A 25,494-nucleotide genomic window follows, 5' to 3' on the forward strand; every position below is an offset into this window, starting at 1 on the left:
CTGATACCAGGTATCGGTATTGGGATGATTAGTAAGTAAGTAAGTCAACTTTATTTATATATCTCTTTTTTAAGCCAATGTTCGAAAGAGCTTCACAATAAGATATTATAACAATAAAAATAAGGGGGAGGAAACCACAATAAATACAAAGCACATTAGGACTATTTAAAACAAACAAAAACAATAGAAAACATCATAAATAATAAACACAACAAAATAACACACAATTAAGCATGCTACCTGTGATCACAACTCATGAAAGCTGAAGAATAACAATGGGTTACAAGTCGTCGCTTATAAGTAGTAAAGGAATCAGAGAGTCTAAAATCACGGGGAAGACTGTTTCAAGTTTAGAGGCACAAGTGCTTGATTAGAGGTTCCTCAAAGACTTGACACTTGACAACAGCAGAAAAGGCAGAACTGGACATTAGAGAGGAAAAAATATATGAATTTGATCCAATTATGTCACAAATCTAGCCTGAAATATCCCAGAATTGCTTGTAACCCTGAACAATGTAAAATGAGGTAAAGTAGGTCATGTTATAACATCAGTAACTACATGATAATGTTACATGATAACAGTAAGGGTGGGGTAGCAGAGTGTTTGAGCATGCTATACCTGTAACTGTATAAAAGCTGTATAAAAACAGCTGCTAAGCGCAATCTATTCATTTTTCAGTGTCAGGCAAAAAGCAGAAAACATATACATAACAGAAAATTGCACAGAATTCTCAACAAGTAAATATAATATCAGATTTTTCAGTATTTAGTGTGTCCACACTTTGCATTTCAATTTCCATTTTTTTCGCAGACTTTCTTTTTGTTTTTCAAAGAGGAATGTTTTCCACATCTCTGAAGTTCAATCTTATAAGTTGGTTGCATTTTCTGCTTCTCATAATCCAAGTAATCCTAAACACATTCAGTGATGTTGAGGTCCAGACTCTGAGGTGGTCAGGTTATCGCTCTGAGAACACCGGCAGCTTTTCTTCTTTTTTCTCTATTTCCTTTTCTCTTCTTTTACACATCTACACATCCTTTTTAGACACATAGTGTTGAGCTGTGTTCTCACAGTGGAAAGATGGACAAAAAACACCTGCTTTTTCAGATGTGAAGCAAGACTGGAGCTTGACTTTCTTCTATCTCTCAAAGATGAAAGTTTTAAGAACTGTGGTTTAAGACCAGTGGTCTACCAGGTGTTACTTATTTGCTGTACATCTTTTAATGGAAAAAAACAGGAAATATTAATCATACTTATATTTTATAATATATCTAGAACATCTTGCAAATTACACCTTGGTTGTTTTCACTAAACATTAAATAAATGAAGGTCTCAGTACTGTATACAGGTTTGGGTAGTAATGGAATACATGTAACAGCGTTACGTAATCAGGATAACTCCAATCTGTTACAGTTACAGAAAAAAAGACAGTAATCATTACAGGTACATTATGAAAACAGGGTGATTACCAGCAGGATTACAACCAAATGCAAACCGAAACACAATACAAACATGCATAGTACATAAATGAAATGTCATTGTAAAGCTTAGTAGTTTTTAGAGAAAAAACACTGGTATCGGTATCAGCCCGTAGTCAAGGTTTCAGTATCTGTATCGGAAAAGTGGTATCGCGCCATCTCTCCTAAAAATGCTTAATTGTGAAGAAGCATGTGTGCTACTAAATTAAAGTGCTGTCACGACTCGCTTGATAAACTGCTGAGGCCAACAATGTGGTTTTGACTCATGCAGAGCTACAGAGCATCTGATATTATAAGGAAATAAACTCAGCCTAACATAAGCCACAAGCTCACAAAATAAATGTAAAGCTTGCTGTTTTTTTATCTTCTCTGTGGCATCTCTGGCTACCGCAGCCACCTGCTCTCTGATTGGACAAAATGCAGACTGTACCATAGGTGTGAGTAAACTTTAAAGTAAGAGTGTGGATTGCACAATCACCAATGTGTGTTTTTGATGATTTTTGTTTAAGGGGCTAAAGGGGTGATAATCAAACACTCAGTTCCACAGCTCCAAAATGTCATTCGCCTGCTGACAGAACACTGCAGAAAACACTTTTAACCCTTAGCTCTTATCTATGGTAATATTCATACCCCACAAATGGAGCAATTCTGTTGAAAGTTTGGGTTCTAAACATACAATCGATACCACATTTGTGCTTGTGAGTAGAAGAGGGAATATTTTATCACGATTTGAACTTGATGAAGTTATTGAAGTTATTGATGTACCCAGAATCTTTTTTTGCAGGATAAACATGCTTTATATCAGCATGTTTCTGTCATTTTCTATCATCAACACAAATGTAAAAGTTGCACAAGTGAACATGAAACTGTTCATACACTCTCAGAAATAAAGGTATGAAACTGTCACTGGGGCAGTACCCCTCTTGTCACTGGGGCGGTACCCTTTAGGGTACATCTCTGTACCTTTAGTCTGGGAACATAAATGTACCATAATCCATTGAAATTATATATGAGTTGTACACACACCAACGTAGAGACCTAATAGGCTTAGGAAGATATCAAACAGTACATAATTTTGGAATTCATGTTAAAATTTCAAAGATTCTACTTTTCATTAAAATTATGTTGATGGTATAAATTGCAATGAATGACTTTGTAATAAGCTAGAAAAGAATGCCAAACAGAAGCATTTTCACTAGTGGTCTCAGACTTTTGGAATCCACTGTAGGTGTTTATGTAATAGAGCTGCTTTAATTCAAGACACATTTTAGAGAAATCTGACAATAGAGTATCATCTCAGTCGATTATGCAATTAATTTGAACAGTATAGCAAAATGAAATCTTGTATTTTAATGTTAACTCAGAAAATGTGTATAATGTCCAGTGAGATGATCAAACAAATGAGTCGCAGCCACAGAGTTACAAAGGAGGATACTGGAACCTAACCAGGGGATTCTTAAAGGAACTACAAACTAGAAATGATCTCACTTCCATGTTTAGAGAAATCAACACAGCTCAAAATAGTTCTCTACTGAAATTATTACAAAAATGACAAGAGATTTGGGGCCAAGACTCCCTCCTAAAAAGAGAGCTTATTTCATTTTCTTTTCAACTCAAACTATCCTGATATGTCTGCAGTGTTTTGTTTTTCCAGATAGAACTGCCACTTTCGTTTTTGTTCTTTTTTGGTATTCCTCTTTTTTCTTGCTTGTTCCGCACACAGACACTTTTTCTTTTTCTTTTTTTTCTTTTACTTTCCCTTCACACACCCACTTTCACTCATCTAATTTCTTTATACAAGCCTTTTGTTTTGTCTGAAAAATGAAATCACTGTATTGGTCAACTGAGCTCTGAAAAGACAAGTTATGAGCGCTGGCTAAATTATCAAAAGGTGAATCTGTTAATGCTTAAGAAGGAGTGTGCCATATGGAAGGTAGCCATGACACACTCCCTACTGCTGACACCACCCATAATTCAGGATTATGGGAAGAATTCCTTGGTGAAAAAAGAGAACACACTCACAGAAGTAAGGCTATAGGTTTGGCCAGCTTCATACTAAAATAAAGTGCCTAAAACAGCATATACCAAATGCCTAGGACAATCTGTAGATAGAACTCACTGCATAAGCTGTAGTCCAGTGTTTCAACATTTATGCATAGAGTATAAGATGTAAACAAAGTCATTCGGTGTGGTTTAAAATGCTCCATTCAAGAGACACATACATAGTCAGGATTGTTGACAGTGGTGGTCTTGGAAGCAAATATCTAAAGAGTTTAATGCCTCTATAAGCCCCCTCACAAAACATTCTTACATGAAATAGTTACGAATGCACTGCCTGATGACTGAGACATTGTTTTACGATGACTTTGTATTTGTATGTTAATTTGGAAAAACAGTAGAATTCTCCTTTAAAGAATTACAGCCCACCTAAAAGAATCTGTTATTTGAATCCTAGTTCTGGTAAAGCCATGCTTTGAAAGTACCAGTAACAATAAAGCAATGCTTCACAACAGATTGTACCTGCTAAGAATAAAAAATCTATTGCTAAAAAACCACTCAGCCTGCGCTTAGTTAGAAGCAAGCCATGAGATTCTTCTTAAAATGCCCTTAAAGGGGAACTCCACCAAATTTTGCAAAGAGTCACAATTGTTAACAGCAGTGGTGATAGGAACCAGACGAATGGGGAGTGTAATGCCTCTGAAAGCTCACTCGCAGAAGGTTATTACATGAAATGGTTATTAATACATTGCCTGATGTCTGAGATGTCAATTTATGGTAGTTTTGTGATAAAGTGTTGGTCTAAAACAGTATTAAAACTAAAACTAAAAGTATTTTAATTGATTTATTTTAAGTCACTCATGGTGGAGGAATACAAAAAGGGTATTCTAAGGTCAAAGAAAACTCTTCTTTTCAGACTAACCATCATTGTATTATCATCAACACTGAACTGGTGGTTTTGGATAGTAAATAAAACAGTTATATTGGTGCGGTAGACATCGGGTTCCCATCTCCATCACCGTAAGGAAAACGAGTCGGTGAGTATCGCTACAAATAAACCGTTTCACATCAAACCAATCCGAATGACTTTGTTTATATCTCAACCCCTGAATTATGAAATTTTGAAAAATCGGTGGAATTTCACTTTAACAGTGTCAGACAATCAAAAATGTGGCCAACTGGTGCTCTGCAGTAAGTGGACAGAACGGAGAACATGACACGCCTCTCATCCAGCTCAGTCTCCAGTTTATTATAATGGTCTGAGAGGTTTGACAGGCGCCTGGACGGCTGAGTGAAATAAGGCGAGGCCCCGTGAGGCAAATTAGCTGCCTTCACAGTTAGCTAACGTTACTGGTACTGCTGGGGAAAAGTTTGAAAAACCTACACTGAGCTGACAGGAGTTATGCGACCCCCAACAACCAGCAAAGCAGCTACCTTAGCGACTATGCTAACAATGCAGGTAAAACACACATCTGCAGGACTGACTATCTCACATTTAGCTTCACATTTCTCAGCAACCCAAGGTGAGCTAACACAGCAGCTGGTCCTCAAGTGTCCCTGACTGACAACCAGAAACAGAGAGGGTGCTTTCTACTTGCTCTTCCTAGCTAGGCCAGAATATTGCGATTACAGCAACGGCAGTCCTAACAACTGCTCTCAGAGAAGTAGAAAGATCAGGCAACTTCAGTATCAAACCTGCTGACAAGCTGAAGCCATGCCTGAGAGTGTATTACAATGTTATTGATGCCGTGCATGTACAGTCCGCCTGCACCACCTATGACAGTTCAGAGGGCGGTTAAGGCTAGCTCGCACCAACGCTAACTTGGCTAGCGAGTAAACTGACTGCCAAGATGAGTGACTTAGTTACGCATGAGTCGAGAATCACATATATCTTACTAACACTGACTTACCGTTTGTAAGTTCATGTTTCACAGTAACCAGGTCACCTTCTCCCGTTAAGCCTTCCTTCGAAGACGGCATTTTCCGAGCGCCAGCCACGGTTTCCTTGCTAGCAGCAAGCGCAGCCGCTAAATTAGGGGTCTATGGCGTGAAATAATGAATTCAGCGACTCACACTAATCCATAAGCGGCGTTACATTAAAATAATTAAGGTAAACAGGACAGAAAAGACGAGTACAATAACTGCATACTCGAAAGCAAAGGACAGGCTGGCACGCTAACTTACACCTATAACGTTACCACTGCACTGTTGCTACTAATAGCAAAGCACTGCCCATAGAAATAATAATGCTCCCTACACGCACCGACCGACCAAGTCCCCCTAACAGAAACGCCTAGTGAGGTTGTCGAGCAAAATCCTGAATCTAGAGCTCTGGTGGACCATGCGCCGTCTTTACAACGTCTTCCTACATTGTTCTCCTGAGCTGGTGTCAACACAAATGTGCAGGTTCCCCACAATAATGAAGGTTAGAATAAGAGCGAAGGAAGTGGGTCCTGGAGCGCGGCAAAACTGGTCAAACTGCTTCAGATGGTAGAATAAAACATTTTGCCCTTTAGTACCGCTGACTACAATTACGACGTATAGAGCACAGTCTAGGGCTAGACAAACCAGAGCATGAAACAGAATATCTGTTTTGTGGTTTAAGTAAACGTTTATTATGTGGTTATTACTTACATTTAGTTGTGGTTGTTCAGGTAGTTATTGCCTTTAATAATTTAAAATGTGGAGCTACTTTAGAATCCTCATACAATACTTATTAAAGATAAATCTCTTTTACATGACTTATTTTACGAATTTCGAGTATTGTAAGCGGATTCTAAAGTAGCTCCAGCTTTTAAAGTATTTCTAATTGAACTGAATGATTTATTAAAATATATCAAAGGTATAGGTCGCTGTAATTGGGCAGATGTTGCTATAATGAATGAAAGCTAGATGATTTTTTTCGCGATTGTTTTTTATGCCTTCAGCTTAATCTCAGAAACAGCTGAATTGCTATGGACTAGACTTTCTGTGACACTGACATACCTTGTGACACATTCAGTAAGTTTTATTACATGAAGTGTAATGTAAGAAATGTTTTAGCGATTGTTAAATTGGTTAAATTCAAACCTATTACGTACATGCGGCATGTAAAAAGGTACTGCACTTCTTCCCAGTCATAGAGTGACACTGCATTTATTTATTTATTTATTATTTTTTATTATTGAGAATGAGAGCTATCTACTTGTCTGAAAAAAGCTCAGTCCCATATTCTGTACTTTCGTAACGTACACAACAGAGCAGCGGTATGGACTTTTATTTTGAAGAAATGTATTTGTTATTGACGTGTGTCGTCTTGTTTCTAGCATCTCGGTCCATAGTACAGAATGGCGGCTCTTTTGGAATCGCTGCTCCAAAGTGAGGTGGAGTTGAACAGGGCGTTAAACTGGCTGAGAAGACAAAAAGTAAGGACTTCGTCCTGTATTTAATTGCGACAACTAATACCTTCGTTGTGGGAAAATAAGATTGTGTTGTCATGACATAGAAAGGAAAAAAATGGATCTAGATCGCAACTTAGGCTAGTTAAAAGCAACAAATGTGCTAACTAGCAAAGCTATAGGTTAGCTAATGAGGTGACATGCACTTCACTTCGCAATCTGGCAGAAATGTAGCTGGGTTATTAAGTTAACTTTTTTTTTTTTAAAAGGAAATGCATTTTTAAAAACTGCTGCTTTTATGTAACGTTAATTACACAATTTTAAGTTTTAGGATACAATTAGATTGACTTTCATGACTGTTTAAAAGAGGCGTTTCAATAGGCTATGCCAGTTTTATGTTTACCTTTTTATAGTGCTTTCGTGTTGTATTGTCTTGCAGTGAAGTCATTTCCAAATGTACATTCTGTATTATTTCATATAGTAATATATGTTCTTGCACAAGCTCACGGTTTACTTTTGTGCCATGGCAGGGATGTGAAAATGATGACCATTATCTGCTGCTAAAAGTTAGAAAGGAGGAGTTTGTGCCTTTCCTTCTGAATTTCCTGAGGGACCAGAGCAGTAACACTTTGACCCATGGCCCTACTACCCCTGCCAAAACCCCTAGTTCTTCCAGGCCTCTCAGGGCCCAGGGCTCTTCTAATGAGCGCAGGGGAAACAGGTCATCGACAGGGCAAGGATCCCGCAGCGCTAGTCGAGTCCAGCTCTTCTCACCTGCTAGCCACACATCCCAAGTGGACAACCCAAATGAGCTGGACACTCAGCTCATTGGCTCTCAGGGCCTTACTGGCATTAGTACTTTCAGCAGCCCCTCATTCAGCTCAGGGTGGAGCCCTGCTGCAAGACACACGCCTTCCGAGCGTAGATCTGCCCAGCGCCCCTGTCTTGCTGACTTTATGACCTCACCCCCAGAGACCCAGCCCAGCCCCACCTTGCAGCAGCATCGAGGGCGCAGGAGGAGTGGGCCATTCGGAGCGTCTGCCGCTAATCGACAGATGGGAGCTCGTAGCGGCCAGTCGGAAGACAGTGGTCGGTGGGATGGTGCAGGGAGGAAGGGCAAAGGTGGAGGAAAGATTAGTGAGCCACTGTCACCACCCACACAAGTAGAGCTCAACTTCAACAATTTGGAGGACTTTCCGCCAGTGGGCACATCCCTTGTCTCACCTATGTGAGTGATTAAAACTTAATTTGTTTTCTCTTTTGTGTTTAATCTAATTTATTAGATAATGAAAGCTCTGAAATACTCATTTCAGCTACTTTGAGATTATTTACTTCAGCAAAGTACTATGACAGCTATTACGGTGGACGTGTGATGAGCAAATGTATTTTCTGCCAAGTTTCTTCTATTTCATTCGAACTTCACTTGCAGTTGAAAGGTAAGTTCAAATTCAAGTCAAACTATGATGTCAGGGTCTTATTCATGGGATGATGGTATCTTACTCAGAGTATCACGGTCTTATTGGCATCACTGGCATGAAGTTAAAAGTGTACATAAATTTTTTCTATCTTCTTTTTTTCCCAGAGCAACTAAACCATCCCGGAGGATCAACCCAACTCCTGTCAGTGCAGAACGACCAAACTCCAAGCCCAAAAGCTGCTTCACCTCCACACCCCTCAGCCAACCATGCAGTCCTCCTTCCATGCCAGAGTCCATGGGTACAGCACCAAGTGCTGCGAGTCCCCTCTGTTTGCAAGAAGAGAGGGAGCTACTAAAGAAAGAAAGGTATTCATGCGACTTGAGAATACATTGGTCGAATTCTTAATGGTATCTTCCTTCATTTCTTTATTCTCTGTTGCCCCATCTCAATTTTTTCGTTACATTTTTTTTTAGATCTAAACTTGCACAGCAAACCAGCTCTCCCCTGAAGCCCATCCCAGGTGTTTGCACCCCCACCAGACCAGTGAGACCAGGCCCCAAAGCAACTCCTGATCCCCATGCACCCTGCCCTGACCCTGCCAAAGTGACTAATGCATCGGAGCTAAAACTTTTAGCTGAGCTATACTGTGCCTGCATTTCAGGTGAGGCACCACCAGGGGCTGCCCTAGAGCAATATAGTAAAGACATTGCAAACGTAAAAGCGATAGTTTGGCAAAAAATCAGATTAGCACAAATTTCGTTTGTGTGTCATACAGTGTGAGTGTTTGAGATTCCTTAACAGCTCAGTGTAGTGTGTTTGATGATTTGTGGCTACTTTTTGTTTCATTTTAGTTATTTTAGTGTATGCACAAGCTGGCTCCTCCTAGACCTGTGCCAGTAACAGAGCCCTCTTATTTGGGTGTGGGAAATTACAGCAGTCATACAGGGTTTGTTGGAGGGTATTTTTCTTTTCTTTACCTTTTTGTCCAGTAATGTGACTTGCATAGTATACTGTCATCTGTGAAACCTTAATCTAAAAATTGTGAATGTCACATGAATTTCATTGTTCAAAAGTTCATGGTTGCTTTGTCTGATGCCTTCTCCTCCATAGCCATTTCGCCTGAGGTTGTTTGAAAAGGCCTGTTCCACCTAATGTACAAGAGCTGAGACTTTATTGCAGTCCAATTTTAACATGCTTCAAAGTCATTTTTTCAGATGTGTGAAACCTAATGGTGTGGTCTGAGGACGTCTTAAAATGCACACCTTAACATAGCCGGCTTTTGTACAGGCATAATATCTGTCTACCACACCAAGCACATTTACACAGCATGGCCACATTTTGAGAACAGTCTTATCTGGACAAGGTGCAATGAATGTGATATTAAAGAAAGAACTCACCAGCATGGTTAAAAGTTACAAAAGTGTGGGAATACTAGTGTCTCGCTGTGCTTTGCATGGAAATTAATAAGTAAATCAATAAATGAACAACATTTTTAAACCGGAGGTAAAGTACGTTGTTTACCCGTCCTATGGGCTGTTACTGCAATAACTCGGTTAACTGTCACCGGGCACAAGCCTAGCTCACCCTCTCCTCCCTTTGTTCGGAACGTTGGTTGTGCGTGTCCTCAGAAATTAACACAACACACCTGCCAGATGCAGTACTAACATAACTGGTAGAGGCTGTACGCTACTATGTAATGTCAATTACAACAGCCACTTCTGCTGTTTTTCTTATGATAAACAATGATGGGTATTTTTGGGCCGGACAGGAGTGTTTTGGCCCTGACCTGCACTCTTTGGACAGGTCCTCTGGACAGACAAAATGTATGCAGATGAGTACATGAAAAACACTGCTGTGCATAATATTGTTACATATACCCTGTCAAAGCCATGATCTGTTGTTCACAAAAAAATGCTGTTGCATAATAGCTGGGTACGTACGTGTGTGCGGTGGTGAAAAATGAAAAATAAAGTGCTTTGCTTACTAGCAACATTAGCCTCATAGTTCCAGGGGCAAAACTAACTTAAGAAATCAAACATGTCTTGGTTGATCAACTACATTTTGGGAAAAATTGCATTTTTTTTTATTTTAATGATTTCTGTGGATGTGATTTTTGTATGGTTTGATGAACGGTGATCATTTTGTTTGGAACTGTTGTCATTATAGAGAACTTGGTGCCGTGTGTGTTCCTGGAGCTGTTCTTTGTGCTGCAGTTGCTGACCACACGCAGTGTGGTTGCCTCTGAAACCGTGGAACAGGACCACAGCGTGCGTGTAAGAAAAACAGGTTGGTTATTGTACCGCTATCATGTTCTCATCAGTCAGCCATTTTTTGTCACCGCTTATTCTCACTTATTCCTTCCTCTTGCCCATGTCATGTTACAGATGCCCTTGAGAGAGCTTATCTTGGAAATGTACACAACTGTGTGTATTTTGCAGTGCGAGTTCTGGAGAATCATTTTGCGTGAGTTTGTTTATCCTCTCCACACTGAGTGTCAGCCTCTTCTTTGCTCTGTGTCCTGACTCACCCCACACTTGCATTCTGTCTCTCAGGCTGCTCTCACACCTGGATCGCTGTACACTACGCCTCCTGGCGGAGAATGAAAGAGTGGGGGCATTCTCTCCAGCCTTGCGGGATCGCCTGGTACAGACTCAAGACACCTGCACAGCTAAAGTATGAAATTACTTAATGTGGTTTAAAAATACTCTTTTGTTTCCATTAAATTTCAGATTTAAAAATATTAGGGCTGCATGGATTAAATGTGAATCATGAGGTTTTTTGGCTTTAATTGGCTTCTTACTTAAGATTCTTCCACGCCCCAGTTTTGTAAAGAACAACATATCGCTGTTGTCGGAAGAAAACCTTGTATCTCCAAAATGGTAACTTTACAGGAAAAGGAAAAAAACAACTTTACTTTTAATGTAAGTCAATGGGTCAGTTATTCTGGGTCAGTTCTTTTAGTCCATTCATCGTGAAATTACGTACAATGTAAAGGGTAACAGGTATTTTCAAATTTTATGTAAAGAAAAATTAAAAATGTCAGAAATGGAGATATGAGGTTTTCTGCCGACAACAGCAATATATTTTTATTTAGTTGTTACATTTCGTAACTTGCATCATAGCAGCTCATAGATCAAATATGATAGATTTATTACTGAAAAAAATAGCTCAGAGAGCCTTACATACATGTGTATATGGTCAAAAATATGTGCACATCTGACAATCACATCTGTATGAGTTTGTTGGGCATCCCATTCCAAGGCTGTGGGCATTAGTGTGGAGTTGGCCACCTGTCTGTGACTATAACAGCCTCCACTTTTCTGGAGATTTTGGAGTGTGTCTGAGGGGAAATTGTGCTCGTTCAATTAAAAAAGCATCAGATATTGATGTTCGCTGAGACAGCCTGGCTTGCAGTTGACGCTCCAGTTCATCCCAAAGGTGCTCATCAGGAGTTGAGGTCTGGGCTCTGTGCAGGTCACTGGAGTTTCTCCACACTAAACTCATTAAACCATGTCTTTATGGACCTTGCTTTGTGCACATGGGCACAGTCATGCTGGAACTGGAAAGGGCTTTCCCCAAACTGTTGCTGTAGCTGAGCTCTTGTTGCTCCTTGATGCTTCCATTTCATAATAGCACTTACATTTTATTGAAAATGGTTCTATATTGTACCAAAAAGGATTCTCTGGTTGTTACAAGCTTGACATCACATTTTTGAAACACTTGAACTCAATAATTAGCAGACTGCATACTTTTGGACACATAGTGTAAGTATCTTGTTTAAAACCGAAACAGTGCTGCTACTACTACAATCTTTAAAATCAAAATTGACCCTTTTCCCTTGTTAGTTCATGTCTCTGCTCATATTAAGGACATACTATTTAAAAGACAAAATTATTGTTTTCTCATAATCTTTGATCCAAGTGAACTGACTTTTGCTCACCTCTAGTAACAAGGTAACAAGTCAAATAACAAAGTGAGGTCAGAAGACCGAACAGTCAGTGTTATCAAAGCAATTAAGTAATTAACAAATTAGATTATTTGTTTTGAAATTCACTCCTGGCATGTCAAAAAACATTGCTATCCTCTTCTTTTTATAGACTCATGCATCCTGTGCTTGAAGCATGATGTCTATAGTCAGTAGTCATACTGAATAAGTGTAAAAGAAGCCCTGTTTTATGCGTTGTTTGCATGCACATTGTTTTTGAGTGTAGATGCTTCAAACGAGACTCTGTCTTGGTTTATATTGCATTGAGAAATCAAGCCAGGCCATATTTTTTTAAAAGGACTACTTGTGCAGTTCTTCTTAAATTGTAGCATTTTGTCTGTATTGTCTTTTAGGTTCTCCCTGATCCCACCACGTTCATACATTCAGTACCGTTCCAGCCAGCAACTGACAACCGCACCAACTTCAGCAGTGACAAAGCCTTTCATATCTTTAAGAAGCAAAGGTAGAGTACAGTGGAGACTTAATTCAGTCTTTTATGTGGTGCAGAAGGGTACAAAACAGCAAGCATATTCAGACTAGTGCTACGTCATACTAATCATTTGTGTCTTTTGTGCTTATATGCTATTACAGAGATATATTTTATGAGTTACTGAGAGAGTGGGAGGATTACCATAAGGAGCCTGGGTGGGAGTTTGAGGCAGCACTAGGCCACAGAGTCAGGTAAGGATTTTTATTTTATTTTTTGGCAAATCCATTTATGTTTATAAATGTGTAAACATTTTTTGATAACAGTTTTTGTTATATTCTCCTGATTTATTTCTCACAGGGCGATGGTCAGTCAGCTAAGCGCAGCAGGAAACCACTGTCATTTTGCTAGGCTTTTCCAGAAACAACTGGTCCAGGTAAGTCAAAATTGGTTCTCTTATGTTTGTTCATTTGCCAACATAGTGAGGCCTATAACTATTTGGACATTGACAAAGGTATTGTTATTCAGCTGTCTACCACTGTATATTGGAGTTAAAATTAAATGATGAATATGAGCTCAAAGTGTAAACTTGAATTTGAGGGCATTTACGTCCTAATGGGGTTAGGAAGTACAAATACTTTAATGCATAGGGGGAGCAAAAGTAATTGGATAAAATAGCATGATCATAATTTACATTGTCATTTTAATACTTGTTTGCAAATCCTTGGCAGTCAATGCCTACCTGAAGTCTGAAACCAATAGGCATCACTAGATGCTGGGTTTCTACCCTGTTGATGCTCTGCCAAACCTTTACTACAGCTGTCTTCGGTTCCTGCTTGGTCTTGGTGTCTTTTACTTTCAGTTTTGACTTCATTAAGTAAAATGCTTGCTCGAAACTATCAGTCTCATCTCATTTGGACTTGCAGCAGTCTTGTCTCAGTCACGGGGTAGGGTGCACTCGGAAGTTGTTGTCGAGACCAACTGAATGTAATGCCTCCGTTTGAGGTAACTGGAAACTTAATTATTATTAAATATCAACAAAATAAACAAAATAAAAGTCCTTTCTCCATATCAGGGGTTCCTAAACTTGAAACTGCAACTCAAAGCCCACACAAAGTACCACAAAAGGTTCTGCAGATTCAGGCAATCAGTATGTTTTTTGGCTCACCTAATCAGATTTGGCGGCTACTGAGTGCTGGATGTTAGGCTAAAGAGAGGAAAGCTGAAAATGGAGTTCTGGCTCAGTTTGACAGGTTTAGATACATATTCACTATGTATAATCTCTAAGTGATGGTGTAAATTGTTGGGTTTCAAAGCTTCTTTTGAAACAATCCAGAGCAAACAGTACAGAGCTGTCGTAACTCCAGTTCCCGCACAGTTGAAGCTACATATTCACTGCTGTATTTACTCCAGTATGGTTTATGCTTGCACTGAAAATATAAACATAGCTAACGTTTTGCCAGAATAATTAATGAGCTTGGTATAATTAAAATGTTTTGTTTTTGCAAAAAATTTACAATATTTGTCATATTTAAAGTCACATGTGGTTAACTGTTAGTCTGAAACCCATAGACATCACTAGATGCTAGGTTTCTTCCCCGTTGATGCTCTGCCAGGCCTTTACTGCAGCTGTCTTCAGTTCCTGCTTGTTCTTGAATTTTTTAATTAAAAAAAGTACCACCATAGCTTACTGGAGGCAAGCAGCCCACAAGTTGAAAACCACTGCTGAATATGTTTTTTTTGTTTTATTTTATTATAACAAAGGTATATTTTTTATCTTTTTAGTTTTATATTTTGAAAAAAATAATAATTGGTCTCTGTCATGACAGTCTTGACTACACTAGCCACTACACAACATTCCATCTCTTTAGCTTAAAGTCTTGGGTTGCTTTTGCAGTATGCTACGAGTAAGGATCCATTTGTGTTGTGAAGCGCTGTCCAATGAATTTTGAAGGATCTGGTTAAACTTCAGAATTTACCTATTGCTTTTATTAGCAGTCACATCAACAAATGCAAGGGAACCAGAGTGAACAAGGTAGGAAACCTGTAGTCATACATAACACTACCTCCACCAGGTGGAATGCTTTGGATCATGAGCAATTCCTTTACTTCTTTGTACCCTTCTCTTCCCATCATTCTGGTACAAGTTGATCTTTGACTCATCTGTTCATAAGATGATGTATCAGAGCTGTACAGGCTTTATAAAATTTTGGCCAACTGCAATCTGGTCTTTCTGTTTTTAAGACTTGTCAGATATTTACATCTTGTGTTAAACTCTCTGTATTTACTCTGGTGAAGTTCTTTTGATTGTTGACTTTGACCCAGACACACTTACTTCCTGAAGGGTGTTCTCGATCTGGCAGTCTGTTGTAAAGGGTTTTTTTCTGCAGTTCGCTACAGTTGTTTTCCATTGTCAATTTGGACGTTAATGCCGTCAAATTAAAGCTGAAAGTTGCTGTGGGAGACAGCTAAAATAACTTTCTCTGTATCAAATATTTATGGACCAGACTGTGCATGCACTGTGCTTCTTGCTTTAGATGTGTAAGGGTCCCAGGGTGCTGGGATCTCCTAGTGATGCTCCAGATGCAGACCTTCTGGGCATGGTGGGGGCAGACAGTCTGGGGCGTCTCAAACGCTTGCAGGAGCGTCTGATCCAGCCACAGGCTCTAAGTGGACCCTGTCCTCCACCATCATTTCCTGGGCACCAAGAGTTCTTCAAAGACTTTCTGCAGACAGCCAGCTGGTGAGATTTCATGCTTTTGGTTTACATTCTTTCCTGTAAGCATGTCTAATGGGATTTTGCTTAATCAGTCTATGGCATTCATGAGCTTTATTGCTTGTTTACAGTTTAGTGCAGTGATTTAAATGTGCAGACTACAGAAGAGCTACTTAAAATCCGATATAAAATTCTAAATAAAATCCCATATCGTACATACATCCTTTCTCTCTTATTTTATTTTCTCTGAAGTCCACTTATGGTGTTTGTGTGGTAATTCATTTTCTACATGACCATTTTCCAACCTCTCTTTAAAATTAAAAGGTTTTTAAAAAGCTGTTTTCTTGCTGTGCCTTTGAGACCATGAAATGTGTAAATGATTTTTGTTCTGATCATCTGTCTAGTAATGCGTAGCATGTTCAAAAAGCACTCTGGGTTGAAACACTCCTTATAACTTTAGTGTCAATGGGTGGGACTAAACTGCTGTAATTTGAGTAGATGGTTAAATGTAAATCTGCTGGTTTTCATGGTGGGACTAAACTGCTGTAGTTTGAATAAATGGTTAAATGTAAATCTGTTGGTTTTCATGATATCACAAAAAACAGTTAATTCCAAATGGAATTATTTGGTAGCTCAGTTTCCATATGCTTATGTTTTGTATTTATTGTACTATATGTACTGGGGAGTGAACAGTTTTTTTTTTTTTTTAACAATGTTTACGTGTTACATCAAACTGTTGTTTGATGTAACACGTAAAAAAAAGGCAAGGAAAAGTCAGTTTTCCATGGGTGCTTTTCTTGTAATACAGCTCACCAATCTATAGCTAACCACTGAAGTTATTAATATCTGAAAAGTCAAACAGGTTTTTTATAAACATTACCACTCCTAGGTAACACATTATTGTAAGGTATTATTCATAAGGCTACTTGACACCTACATAAGCTTGTCATGACGACTGACATAACCCTACATAAATGTTTATTAATGTTTATTCTAATAGGCATCTGTCATAAAGGCTGCTTTAGTTAACTTTGATCAAAAAATGCCAAATGTTACCTTTATAGTGAATGACGCTTTTTGGAATAAGCTTTAAAAAACATTTATGTAAGGTTATGTCAGTCGTCTTATCTAGGTGTTATATAGCCTTATGAACAGTACCCCACTGTAAAGTGTTACTCCATTCCTTTTTAGCATATAAAATTAACCAGGATTTATCAATTACTAACTTTCTATATTTTAGTTTTGTTATGGTTTGATTGCATGTCGTCTAATCTTTATCCTCTGTTTCTCTGACCTAGCTGCCAGTTGAACCAGCACTTGAAGGATGGGTTGTGTCAGCAGCTGCTGCAGCTGAATGAAGTGTCTATCCTGGGCCCTGAGGCCACCTCAGCTGCAGGAGAGGAGGGGGCAGATGGGGACATGGAACAGCAGGTCAGAACCATGTGACTAGGGCAAGAAGAATAGGAGTGTAACTTATAATGCACTTGTGCATAATTTTTGTAGTAGGTGCCAAATTAGTGATGCAAATTTTAAGCCATTTTCCATTCAAACTAACAGTGTTTGAAATCTGAGCTCTCAGTCAATTACACGGCTTCCTCTTTTTACAGGATGAGAAGCAGCGGTTCTCTTCTGTACTGCTTGTGGCTCGACTGCTGGCTAAGTTCCTGGGCTTTATCTCCTTCCTGCCCTACCAGACCTCTGAGGCTCCATCCAGAGAGATCCAGGAGGCTGCCATTGCTCTCCGCAGCATGGTAAGCATTCACAAAGCATGAGAGACAAATGTCATTTGGCTTCTCGGAGTTGTTTTGAAAGTCTTATGTGGGTAGTTGGTGAAATGTTTGCATGTGGAGGAGTGGATTTACCTTCTTTGTATATTTCAGAGTGCTCCGGTTCTGGATGTCTGTGGAGTGTTAAGGAGTTGCGTGCATAGGAAGCGTACTGTGCTGACTGTCCCATGGCTGGTAGAGTTCCTGTCCATGCTGGACTACACCGGCCCATTTCTGCCTTGCTACAGGACTGCCCTGGGTCTACTACTTCGGCTCTACAGGTTTATCACTCACAAAAACACAAACAAAACATTGTAAGCTCCCTAAACAAAAAGTTGCATGAATCATTTATTGTCTAATACTTAGTTAAGCATCCAATTGCCTTATTAACAGCACCAATCCCGTCAGGTAATGATTGTAGTTTACAGGCTTTCAGTACTTGTTCGTATTTTTGAGCAAGTAATACTCATTTCATAAATCACCCTAAAAATAGTAATATTTACAATTAATTAATTATAATTAAAAAAGAAGTATATTTAACCCTAAATTAAAGTATGTTCATTGCTGCAGATCAGAATATATCCACTAGTCAGCAACAATGTGTTTGTAGTTAGGGTGAAGCCTGGTTGCTTGCATGTCATATGATGCTATGTAAGCCATGATTGCAGCTCTTTTGTTCAAACACAGCTTTTAATTATAATTATTTTATTTATCATCATCACAGTTTTTATTTTATTTTGTTGCTTTTATTTATTTATTTTTTAGTTGTTTTACTTGATCAGTTCCCAGTTTTATTTTTTTAACGGAAAGACGACAACAACAACAACAACATTATTTGTTGTATAGCGCTTTTTACAACTAATGTTGTCTCATAGCAGCTCTACAGGAAAGCAGTTTATGGTAGGATCAAAAGAATAAAAAAGAAAAAAAAAAGGAGTCCATGTATAGATGTAAGGAACTGAAATTGGGTCCAAGCCCCCCATGAACAAGCCAGAGGTGACAGTGGCAAAAAAAAAAAAACTTGGAGTAAGATGAAGAAACCTCAAGAGGAACCCAGGCTCAAGGGAGGAACCCATCCTCCTCTGGTCGACCCCAGATGAAGAGAGAATGGCATAGCTAATGAGATGAGAGCGACATGCAGGCCGAGTTGAGCTACAGAGAGCGGAGCAGAGGATTGAGGAGCTTTTGGAGGCCCATTTAAACATGAGGAGCACCACCCCTGATGTGGCAACAGAAGTAACAGCAGCAGTAAAGTGTTCCCCTCCTTCACCTGTGCCAGACTTCACGGCAACAAACTGTTTTGAGGCTCTGAGCTCCCTGTTTTTTTGTCCTCACCAGAGATTAGTGGTACTTTGGATAAGTATTGCTATACTTATGTATTTGAGCTTCATCAACCTGGTTTTCGTACCAGTCTTGTACCGTAAATTTTGCACCCAGCATATTTCTTATTGTTTAGTAATGTATTCTCACACGTGATTTTACAGATGTCTTTGCTCTTTTAGCCTTAATGGTTACATGAAAAGCGGTGCAGTTTGTGCTGCTCTGAAGCGAGTTGAAGTGGATGCCTGAACTAAACTAGCTATAATTAATGTATTTTTAACATGTAGTAGCAATCACCGTTCTTTTTTATGGCGAAATAGACAAATCTTCCACTTGCCATCCCTATACCAGTCTCTGGAGCGCTGGCTATTTTAGACCACTGTTCCACTAACTTTGTGCTTCATGTTCAAGTAGAACACAACGTTGACAATCCCACATTCCAGGATGACAACTGTAGGGTGACTAGTTCAAGAGATATAATGGAACACTGGGGCAGTTTGAGCACTAGCACCAGATGTCAGTCCCAGTTCTCAACTTGGAACAGTAGGTGACATGTTGAAACAGGCACAAACTTAATCTGTCTGTAATGTGCACCCAGTTTGTGATAGAGTGGGCTAGAATGATCAGGATCTCAAGAGACTGGTGTAATCTTTACCTGGCAGGATTTGTGCTGTTAGTAAGGCAAGGGGTCATTGAGTATTAGAAAAAAAATCATGCATGCATCATTTTGTTCGGTGAGCTTATGTCTCTAAAGTGTTGTAATTGTGTGTGCGCGTGTGTGTGTCTCCAGGCAGATGAGGTTAAGTCAAGGGCAGTTTTACTTGAATCAGCTGCTCTTGGTGGCAGTGCTGGGCTGGCTTTTCCAGGTGAGACACCTTCCTCTAATATGAGTTGGAACACACTTGAACAGGTTCCCATTCAAGATCTAAATCACTAAATCACTCCCTCACACTCTCTCTGTCTCTGTCTAATCTCTCTCTCACACTCTGGCACTCTCTTGCATTCTCTCTCTACTCTGCCTTAGATCCCAGTCTTTCCTGAGGACATGTTCTTTAGTGTGGATGTAAAAGATGAACTGGAGGAATTGGAGAATCACACTAGCATCCAAGGACTGGTGAATAAATGCTAGTATTCCAGTAACCTGATCATGATACTTCTATAATAACCTTAAGGTTTATTGTAGCAGATAGGTTAATGCATGATTATAAGCAATTACATGAACGTCATTCCTTTTATGCTGCATTCTTTTGGGTAAAATTGCATATGAAAATGTGGGGCTACTGCTGACAAACATTTCCAGGTTCTTTTACTATGATTGAAGTAAAGGTGGTTTTGTGCTTGGCCACAAATGTGCTTGTGTATCAGCTGAATACCTCTAACTGAAATTTTGGCCACTGAAAATTTTTAAAAAGGAAAAAAAGGCCAGAACTTTTAACTAGGGAAAAAAGATTAAATAGGCCTACAATGAAGTGTCAAAATCTAAGACTTTAAAAAACAAAATAATAATATTAACAACAAAAATGGTATTAAAGACTTTTAGCATGCATCCCTAAAAAAAAATATATATTACTAACAATAATAACAATAGATATAAAGTGAAGTCTGACAGCAGTCTGTGCTGTGAGCATACCTGTCATTTTCTACAGTTTTTGATTTGCCTGGAGTAAAGAGTCTGTTTAATTTGATGTATATTTTCTTTTCAGGACTGTCTGCCTTTAGTGGATCAACAGCTTCTCTATACCTGTTGCCCATATTTAGGTAAGTTCAGTACTGGCTACAAATTATGTCTTGCTTAAAGCATTTGTTTAAGTAGATTGAGTGTTATTTTTCATATATGTTTGCTTATATTTGAGTCTAAAATGGAATGAAAAAATTCCAAATGACCTTGTCAGGGGAGTTTCGCAAGCTGCTGGCTGCATTTGTGTCAGGAAGTGCATCCAAGACCGGAGGCTTGATCCGCAAGATCACGCCCACATCTGCAGAGCCCAGAGGACCCCCCACCAACCGCTCCCAGCAGAAACTCCATGTAATATGAAGACTTTTGACTTTTTTTGTTGGGGTGACATTTGCAGAAGAGCAAGAGGGTTCAGTCCTAGAGTGGGCTTTATCGTGTTATTGAATTCTTTCACTTTAAAGTCTAAACCACAGAAAATCATATGAAACTTGCTTACTCCAGATTTGATTTGGACCACATAATTGTATCAGTTATATGAGTCAGAAAGCACATATTCAGTCCATTATCGGTTCTCCTTGTGGAAGCATACATATTCATTCACATAGTCAGTTATGGCAGTTCTTCAAAATTGTGAATGCAATGGTAATAACAAATGCGTATTCCTGAATAACAAGACCATGTGATAAGGACATTACTACAAATACCCTGCTCAAATGTGTTATTAGGCCATAGTGGCTATGGTGCGAAAGCCTTTTTCAAATGAGAAGTCCCTGAATGGTCTGTCAGAAATGAACAGTCCAAAATGAAGGATCTGTCAGACAAATGTTACCAGTGACATCCATGTAAAAAAGTGGGTGTTTGTCTGTGATGTAAGATAATTCAGTACGTTTTTTGAACATATTTGGCAGATAAGACCTTAAGGAGAAATGCTGGATTAATGTGATGCTAGACTCATTTAGACTCCACCACAGACAGCACAGCTCCCACATACGTTTAGTTAAGGTAATCACCGGTAGAAGGTGCTCATTAGTGGGGTGTAACAGTACACTCAGCCCACGATTGGTGATACTGTGTTCACAGTTGAGCATTCTCATGATATTTTGAATAGAATTACAGTGAAGAAAGGTGATTACTATAATCATATTGTTGCACAATTCAGCAACACTAGAGCTGGCAGGCAGGAGGACTACTAAAGTGAGTTGTTGATTGGTGCTGATTAGTATCTAGTTGTTCAGATAATGTATTTGCTTTAGATGTCATATTTAATAAATTGTCCATTCTTCACCATGCATTCACAATGCGCATTTCATAGTTTTGCATTGAGTTATCACAGTGTTACAATTGATTTTATACCCCTGCTATTTGGACTAAAGGTGAAATGGCCTGTTTAGTCCAGAAGTGCAATTTCCTCAACAGACTTTCAGATGCGTGGGGAGAGTGAAGACTATCCAGGTGCAGATGCCACACTTGACTCTTGAGCAGGGCATTTGTTTTACTTAATGTGTCCTGTGTCTTGTCATTGTATGACATAAGATGTAAATGTAAATCAGAATGCACAAAATGAGTATTACACCTCTTCTGGAGGTCAGTAGAAGTAAAATGGAACAAGAAGTCTGACTTAAGCATTACAGGTTGCTGTCTGAATGCATCCTTTGTCTTTTTTATTGTAGCTGGACCTGGAGCAGGCTTTTTTTCATAACCAGCCTCCCTCACTGAAACGCACTGTGGAATTTGTGGCGGAAAGAGTCGGATCCAACTGTGTCAAACACATCAAGTCTGTCTCACTTCACAATTCCTACTGTTCCATATTGTCTATTTTGTGTGTTTATGTATTAATTAATACATGTTGGAATAGTCTTGGTCTTGGAGCATGTCTGTACTTTGTATTTTATGTAGTTTTGTGTATGTCTACATGTGAATTAGGGCCACACTGGTGTCAGAGCTGGTGCAGGGTGGAGAGAAGACTCTCAGGGACGGTTTGGGCTCAGAAGGCGTTAGTGCAGCCAAGCTGAATGACTCTATCTGTGCTCAGCTCTGTGATGTGGGCATGCAGGCCCTAGAGAGAGCCACCAGGTCAGAGCTTCACCTCTATAGTCCTTTTCCAGTCATATGTAGGCAGGAACATGTTGAAAGTGTAGATTTTCTCTTTAAAATTGTATGTATGTTTTTTACTAGGTTTTGCAGCGCAAATGCTCCTAGAGCTGTCAGGGTTCTTCTGCCTGAGGAGACATCTCAAACTGTAAGTGAACTTGTAAAGTGTCTTCATTATCATAGCATTCATCCATAACTCTAAACACAGAACTAATGTCTTACAGGTTATGACCACAGCAGAAAGCATCACCACCCGACTGGCCACGGAGAAAGCTTGTAGCTGGCTCTCCTCCAATATCACAAGTACCAAAGCACTTACAATAATTGGAACAGTTATCTAGGATAGTGTATTACAGGTCAACATAGAATGATGTCCTTACATAGATGAACTGATGAATGCTTTGTGCATGTGTTTTTACTCAGCTCTGATAAAAAGGGAGTGGAAAAGCAGTTTTGAGCGGGTGATGAAAAGTGTGCCGTGCCCAGCTAATACAGAGTCTGCAGATACAGAGGGAACAGGCCAGAGCCTGCAGATGCTAAGGAGCTCCTCAGGACAGGATGCTAGGTCCTCATGCCCTCCAGATTGCACCCACAAAGCTCCACTGTCGTCAGATGTTATTATCGAGATAAAGGTATGGATAAAAAATGCAAGCAAGGTGTTAATCATATAACACACTCTTTGGCAAGTTCTGAACTGTGATGTACTTTATATTTGAAAAAGGAGGGAAAATCTCTATACTAATAACTATATGTGGTAAATGTTTGTATTAAGTTTTTAATCTCTCTTTTTTTTCAAAATAAAATCATGTAGAACGAAAGAACAACAGTATCCCCTGCAAAATGAACAAAACAAACCTGGTTTAATTACTCCTGTTATAAAGGTGTATTATCTTACATTATCAAGAATGGCTAATGCTAATAAAAACAGTGCCTAAACTTGCAAGCAAGGTTTGGATACCTAGTTTTATTTTAGTTTGATTTCTGCCTTATTCTTTTGCTAATAAACCCAGGCATAAAGATAGGATTTTTATTGTCCACACAATGCACAGGTTGGGAAGGCATGTGTTAACTGATTTGCACTATTTCAGGAGGTGCTGAGCATTGCAGTAGGACCCAGGACTGAAGAAGAGGTTTTAACAGTTCAGCAGATTGACACTCTACTACATAAAGTGGGGCAGACACTGAGATGCAGAAAAGTATAGTCCACCAGTCACACCTCTTCTCTCAGTTTTATTCTCTCTACATTTTTCTTTTTCTTATAAGAAATCTCAAATGTGTAATCACCTCATTTACCCTCTTTCTTGTGGTCTCTTTTTAGTTCATGTCTTCACTAGCTGAGCAGATGCTGTTGCGTTGTACTGTCCTGTTGGCCTCCAAACTAGGTAATTTTGTATTAAAAAATGGTCCAGGAAGAATAACTGAATGAAAGAGTTGTCTTTGTGTAATATTTTGCATATGTGTTTTTGTCTGTGTATACAGTATTAGGAGAGCTACCTTTGGTGTCCTCATTTGAGAGTACCAGGAGAGCAGGTGTTGATGTTAGTTCTCTATTGGAGGACTTTGTTCTTCTGTGGACTCATATTCCTTCTGCTCCTGCACCTTTGCACCTTCTCCTCAGTGAGCCTACACTCACAGCTGTTCTCCATGCCAGTGATGTGCAGGTGACTGTCTATCATGGTAGATTTGATGATGTGGAAAGCAGTGGAGATTCTTTGAAGCTTAGATCTTAGATTTCCATGTCCTGAATGTGTAGTTACTGACCATGTACAGCAAGTTGAAAACTATTTTATTCCTCTGTCTTTAGAGGCGTAACTACTTGGTCTTGGTTATGCTGCTCATAGAGAAAGGGCTTCTAAAAGAGGAGGATGTAGGCCGTCACTGGATAAAGCTATCGGAGTTATCCTGGCCAGTGGTAATGGTCTCATACATACACACATCCAGGGGAGGAAAAAAAAAAGCAAGGTTTATACTATGTTCACAGTCACCAAATAATAATGAGCTCTCTCTTCACCCTGCTTTATCTTAGGAATCTGTTGAGAAGTTTCAGAAGCTTTCGTTGGCCTCTGCTTCACCAGTGCCTTCAGTCAAACATAGTGACATACTGCAAGTCGCACCATGACCAGCAGATGGAGCCACCCTACACTACATGAGGGATCGATTCAGGCAAAACACTTGCGTACAGGAAAACAATTAAGACCACAGTGATTCTTCATTTATCACTTAACAAAAAAAAGTTACCACTTAGTTCATAACATGGAGAGTATATGACACTGCAGATATTTGTGCCAAAACAATGCCAGAAGTGACATTAATTTCTTTCAAAAAGCCCTCTTTGGGTGCAGCCTTAATGCCACAGCCTCTTGACTTAAGTTTCGTGTTGTGCCTAGCCTTGATTATGGCAAATTCATCTGGCTATGCTACACTGTCACAGTGCAATCAAGTGTACTAGAATCTGATTGGTTGGCTTTGAAAAACAACTGTATAGTAGTAATATAACGGTATGAAAGTGGAGCAATGGACGCAAAACAGTAAAATGCTGCCTCCAATCAGTGTTATTAGTAAAAATTGAAAGACAATGTTGTCTGTATTCTGGAACAAATTGATATTCAAGAATGTCTAATGCAATGAAAGTTTTGGACTTTGGATTTAGTCTAAGGCTCCCACTTCAGATAGGGAGGTGCCGTGATGCAGTAGATCCGGGCTGTACTGTTGCTTGGAAATCAAGGCTGGTTTTTCTTATTGTCAGAAAGTTATGTTGGTGCATAAAGCCAGTTCCTCTGCTACAAAAAATAGAGCTGTTTTGTGCACCTGTGACATATAGGCCTAAAATGGCATGTAGTTTAAGACACTTATGCACATCATGTTATCTTAGATATTTGCTTTGTATTCATGATTATGCTTTAACCATGGAAACATTTTCTGATTGCTGCTTCAGGTGTATGTCTACATGCATCTATGCATTTGTTGTTATGCATTGTTGCTATAAATGCTTTTGGATGCAACTTTTAATGAACTCTTGGTTCATGTTGGACATAATGTTAATATTATTGGTTGGTTTTAACCTGTTTAATGTCAAATTTAAGGAATATAATAAATTTGGTATATGAATGTTTCGTAACTAGTAATTTCATGCCAAACTCAGTGTTGGGTGATGTATCACCTGTACTGATATCCCATTTGTTTGTTTTTGAAACTGCCAACTGCCCTTTATTTTTTGTCAAACTTTCATGACAAACAGACTAAAG

The 25,494-nt window shown here is 39.2% G+C and overlaps 2 protein-coding genes across 2 annotated transcripts in view; one reads left to right on the forward strand and one right to left on the reverse strand.

Annotated features, from left to right (window-relative positions):
• The window catches only part of rps6ka5 (ribosomal protein S6 kinase, polypeptide 5), a 33,044-nt gene extending 27,093 nt beyond the window's left edge, over positions 1–5,951 (reverse strand). The window contains exon 1 of the mRNA XM_036592905.1: positions 5,385–5,951. Coding sequence (XP_036448798.1) covers positions 5,385–5,454 — 70 coding nt within the window. The 5' untranslated portion in view covers positions 5,455–5,951. The remainder of the gene's footprint in view (positions 1–5,384) is intronic.
• On the forward strand, positions 4,747–25,357 carry cdan1 (codanin 1). The gene is made up of 29 exons (XM_036592904.1): positions 4,747–4,933; positions 6,780–6,878; positions 7,382–8,079; positions 8,434–8,634; positions 8,743–8,930; positions 10,436–10,555; positions 10,654–10,732; positions 10,822–10,942; positions 12,608–12,717; positions 12,846–12,935; positions 13,042–13,117; positions 15,219–15,424; positions 16,696–16,828; positions 17,005–17,148; positions 17,278–17,444; positions 19,274–19,349; positions 19,508–19,597; positions 20,187–20,241; positions 20,376–20,509; positions 21,829–21,932; positions 22,082–22,231; positions 22,334–22,397; positions 22,474–22,552; positions 22,673–22,881; positions 23,338–23,445; positions 23,568–23,631; positions 23,729–23,910; positions 24,054–24,161; positions 24,276–25,357. The coding sequence occupies exons 2-29, from the start codon at positions 6,801–6,803 to the stop codon at positions 24,366–24,368; spliced, it is 3,927 nt and encodes a 1,308-aa protein (XP_036448797.1). The 5' UTR covers positions 4,747–4,933; positions 6,780–6,800; the 3' UTR covers positions 24,369–25,357.
• The last annotated feature ends 137 nt before the right edge of the window (positions 25,358–25,494 follow it).

The sequence above is a fragment of the Colossoma macropomum genome, unplaced genomic scaffold (assembly GCF_904425465.1).
Source record: "Colossoma macropomum unplaced genomic scaffold, Colossoma_macropomum, whole genome shotgun sequence".
Lineage (NCBI taxonomy): Eukaryota > Metazoa > Chordata > Actinopteri > Characiformes > Serrasalmidae > Colossoma > Colossoma macropomum.

Bases quoted from the DNA above. Each gene is read 5' to 3' on its own strand.
- cdan1 (XM_036592904.1), top strand. From the start codon at position 6,801: ATGGCGGCTCTTTTGGAATCGCTGCTCCAAAGTGAGGTGGAGTTGAAC. The intron at 6,879-7,381 runs GTAAGGACTTCG...GTGCCATGGCAG, and splicing joins ACTGGCTGAGAAGACAAAAA to GGATGTGAAAATGATGACCA. The intron at 17,445-19,273 runs GTTTATCACTCA...GTGTGTCTCCAG, and splicing joins CTACTACTTCGGCTCTACAG to GCAGATGAGGTTAAGTCAAG.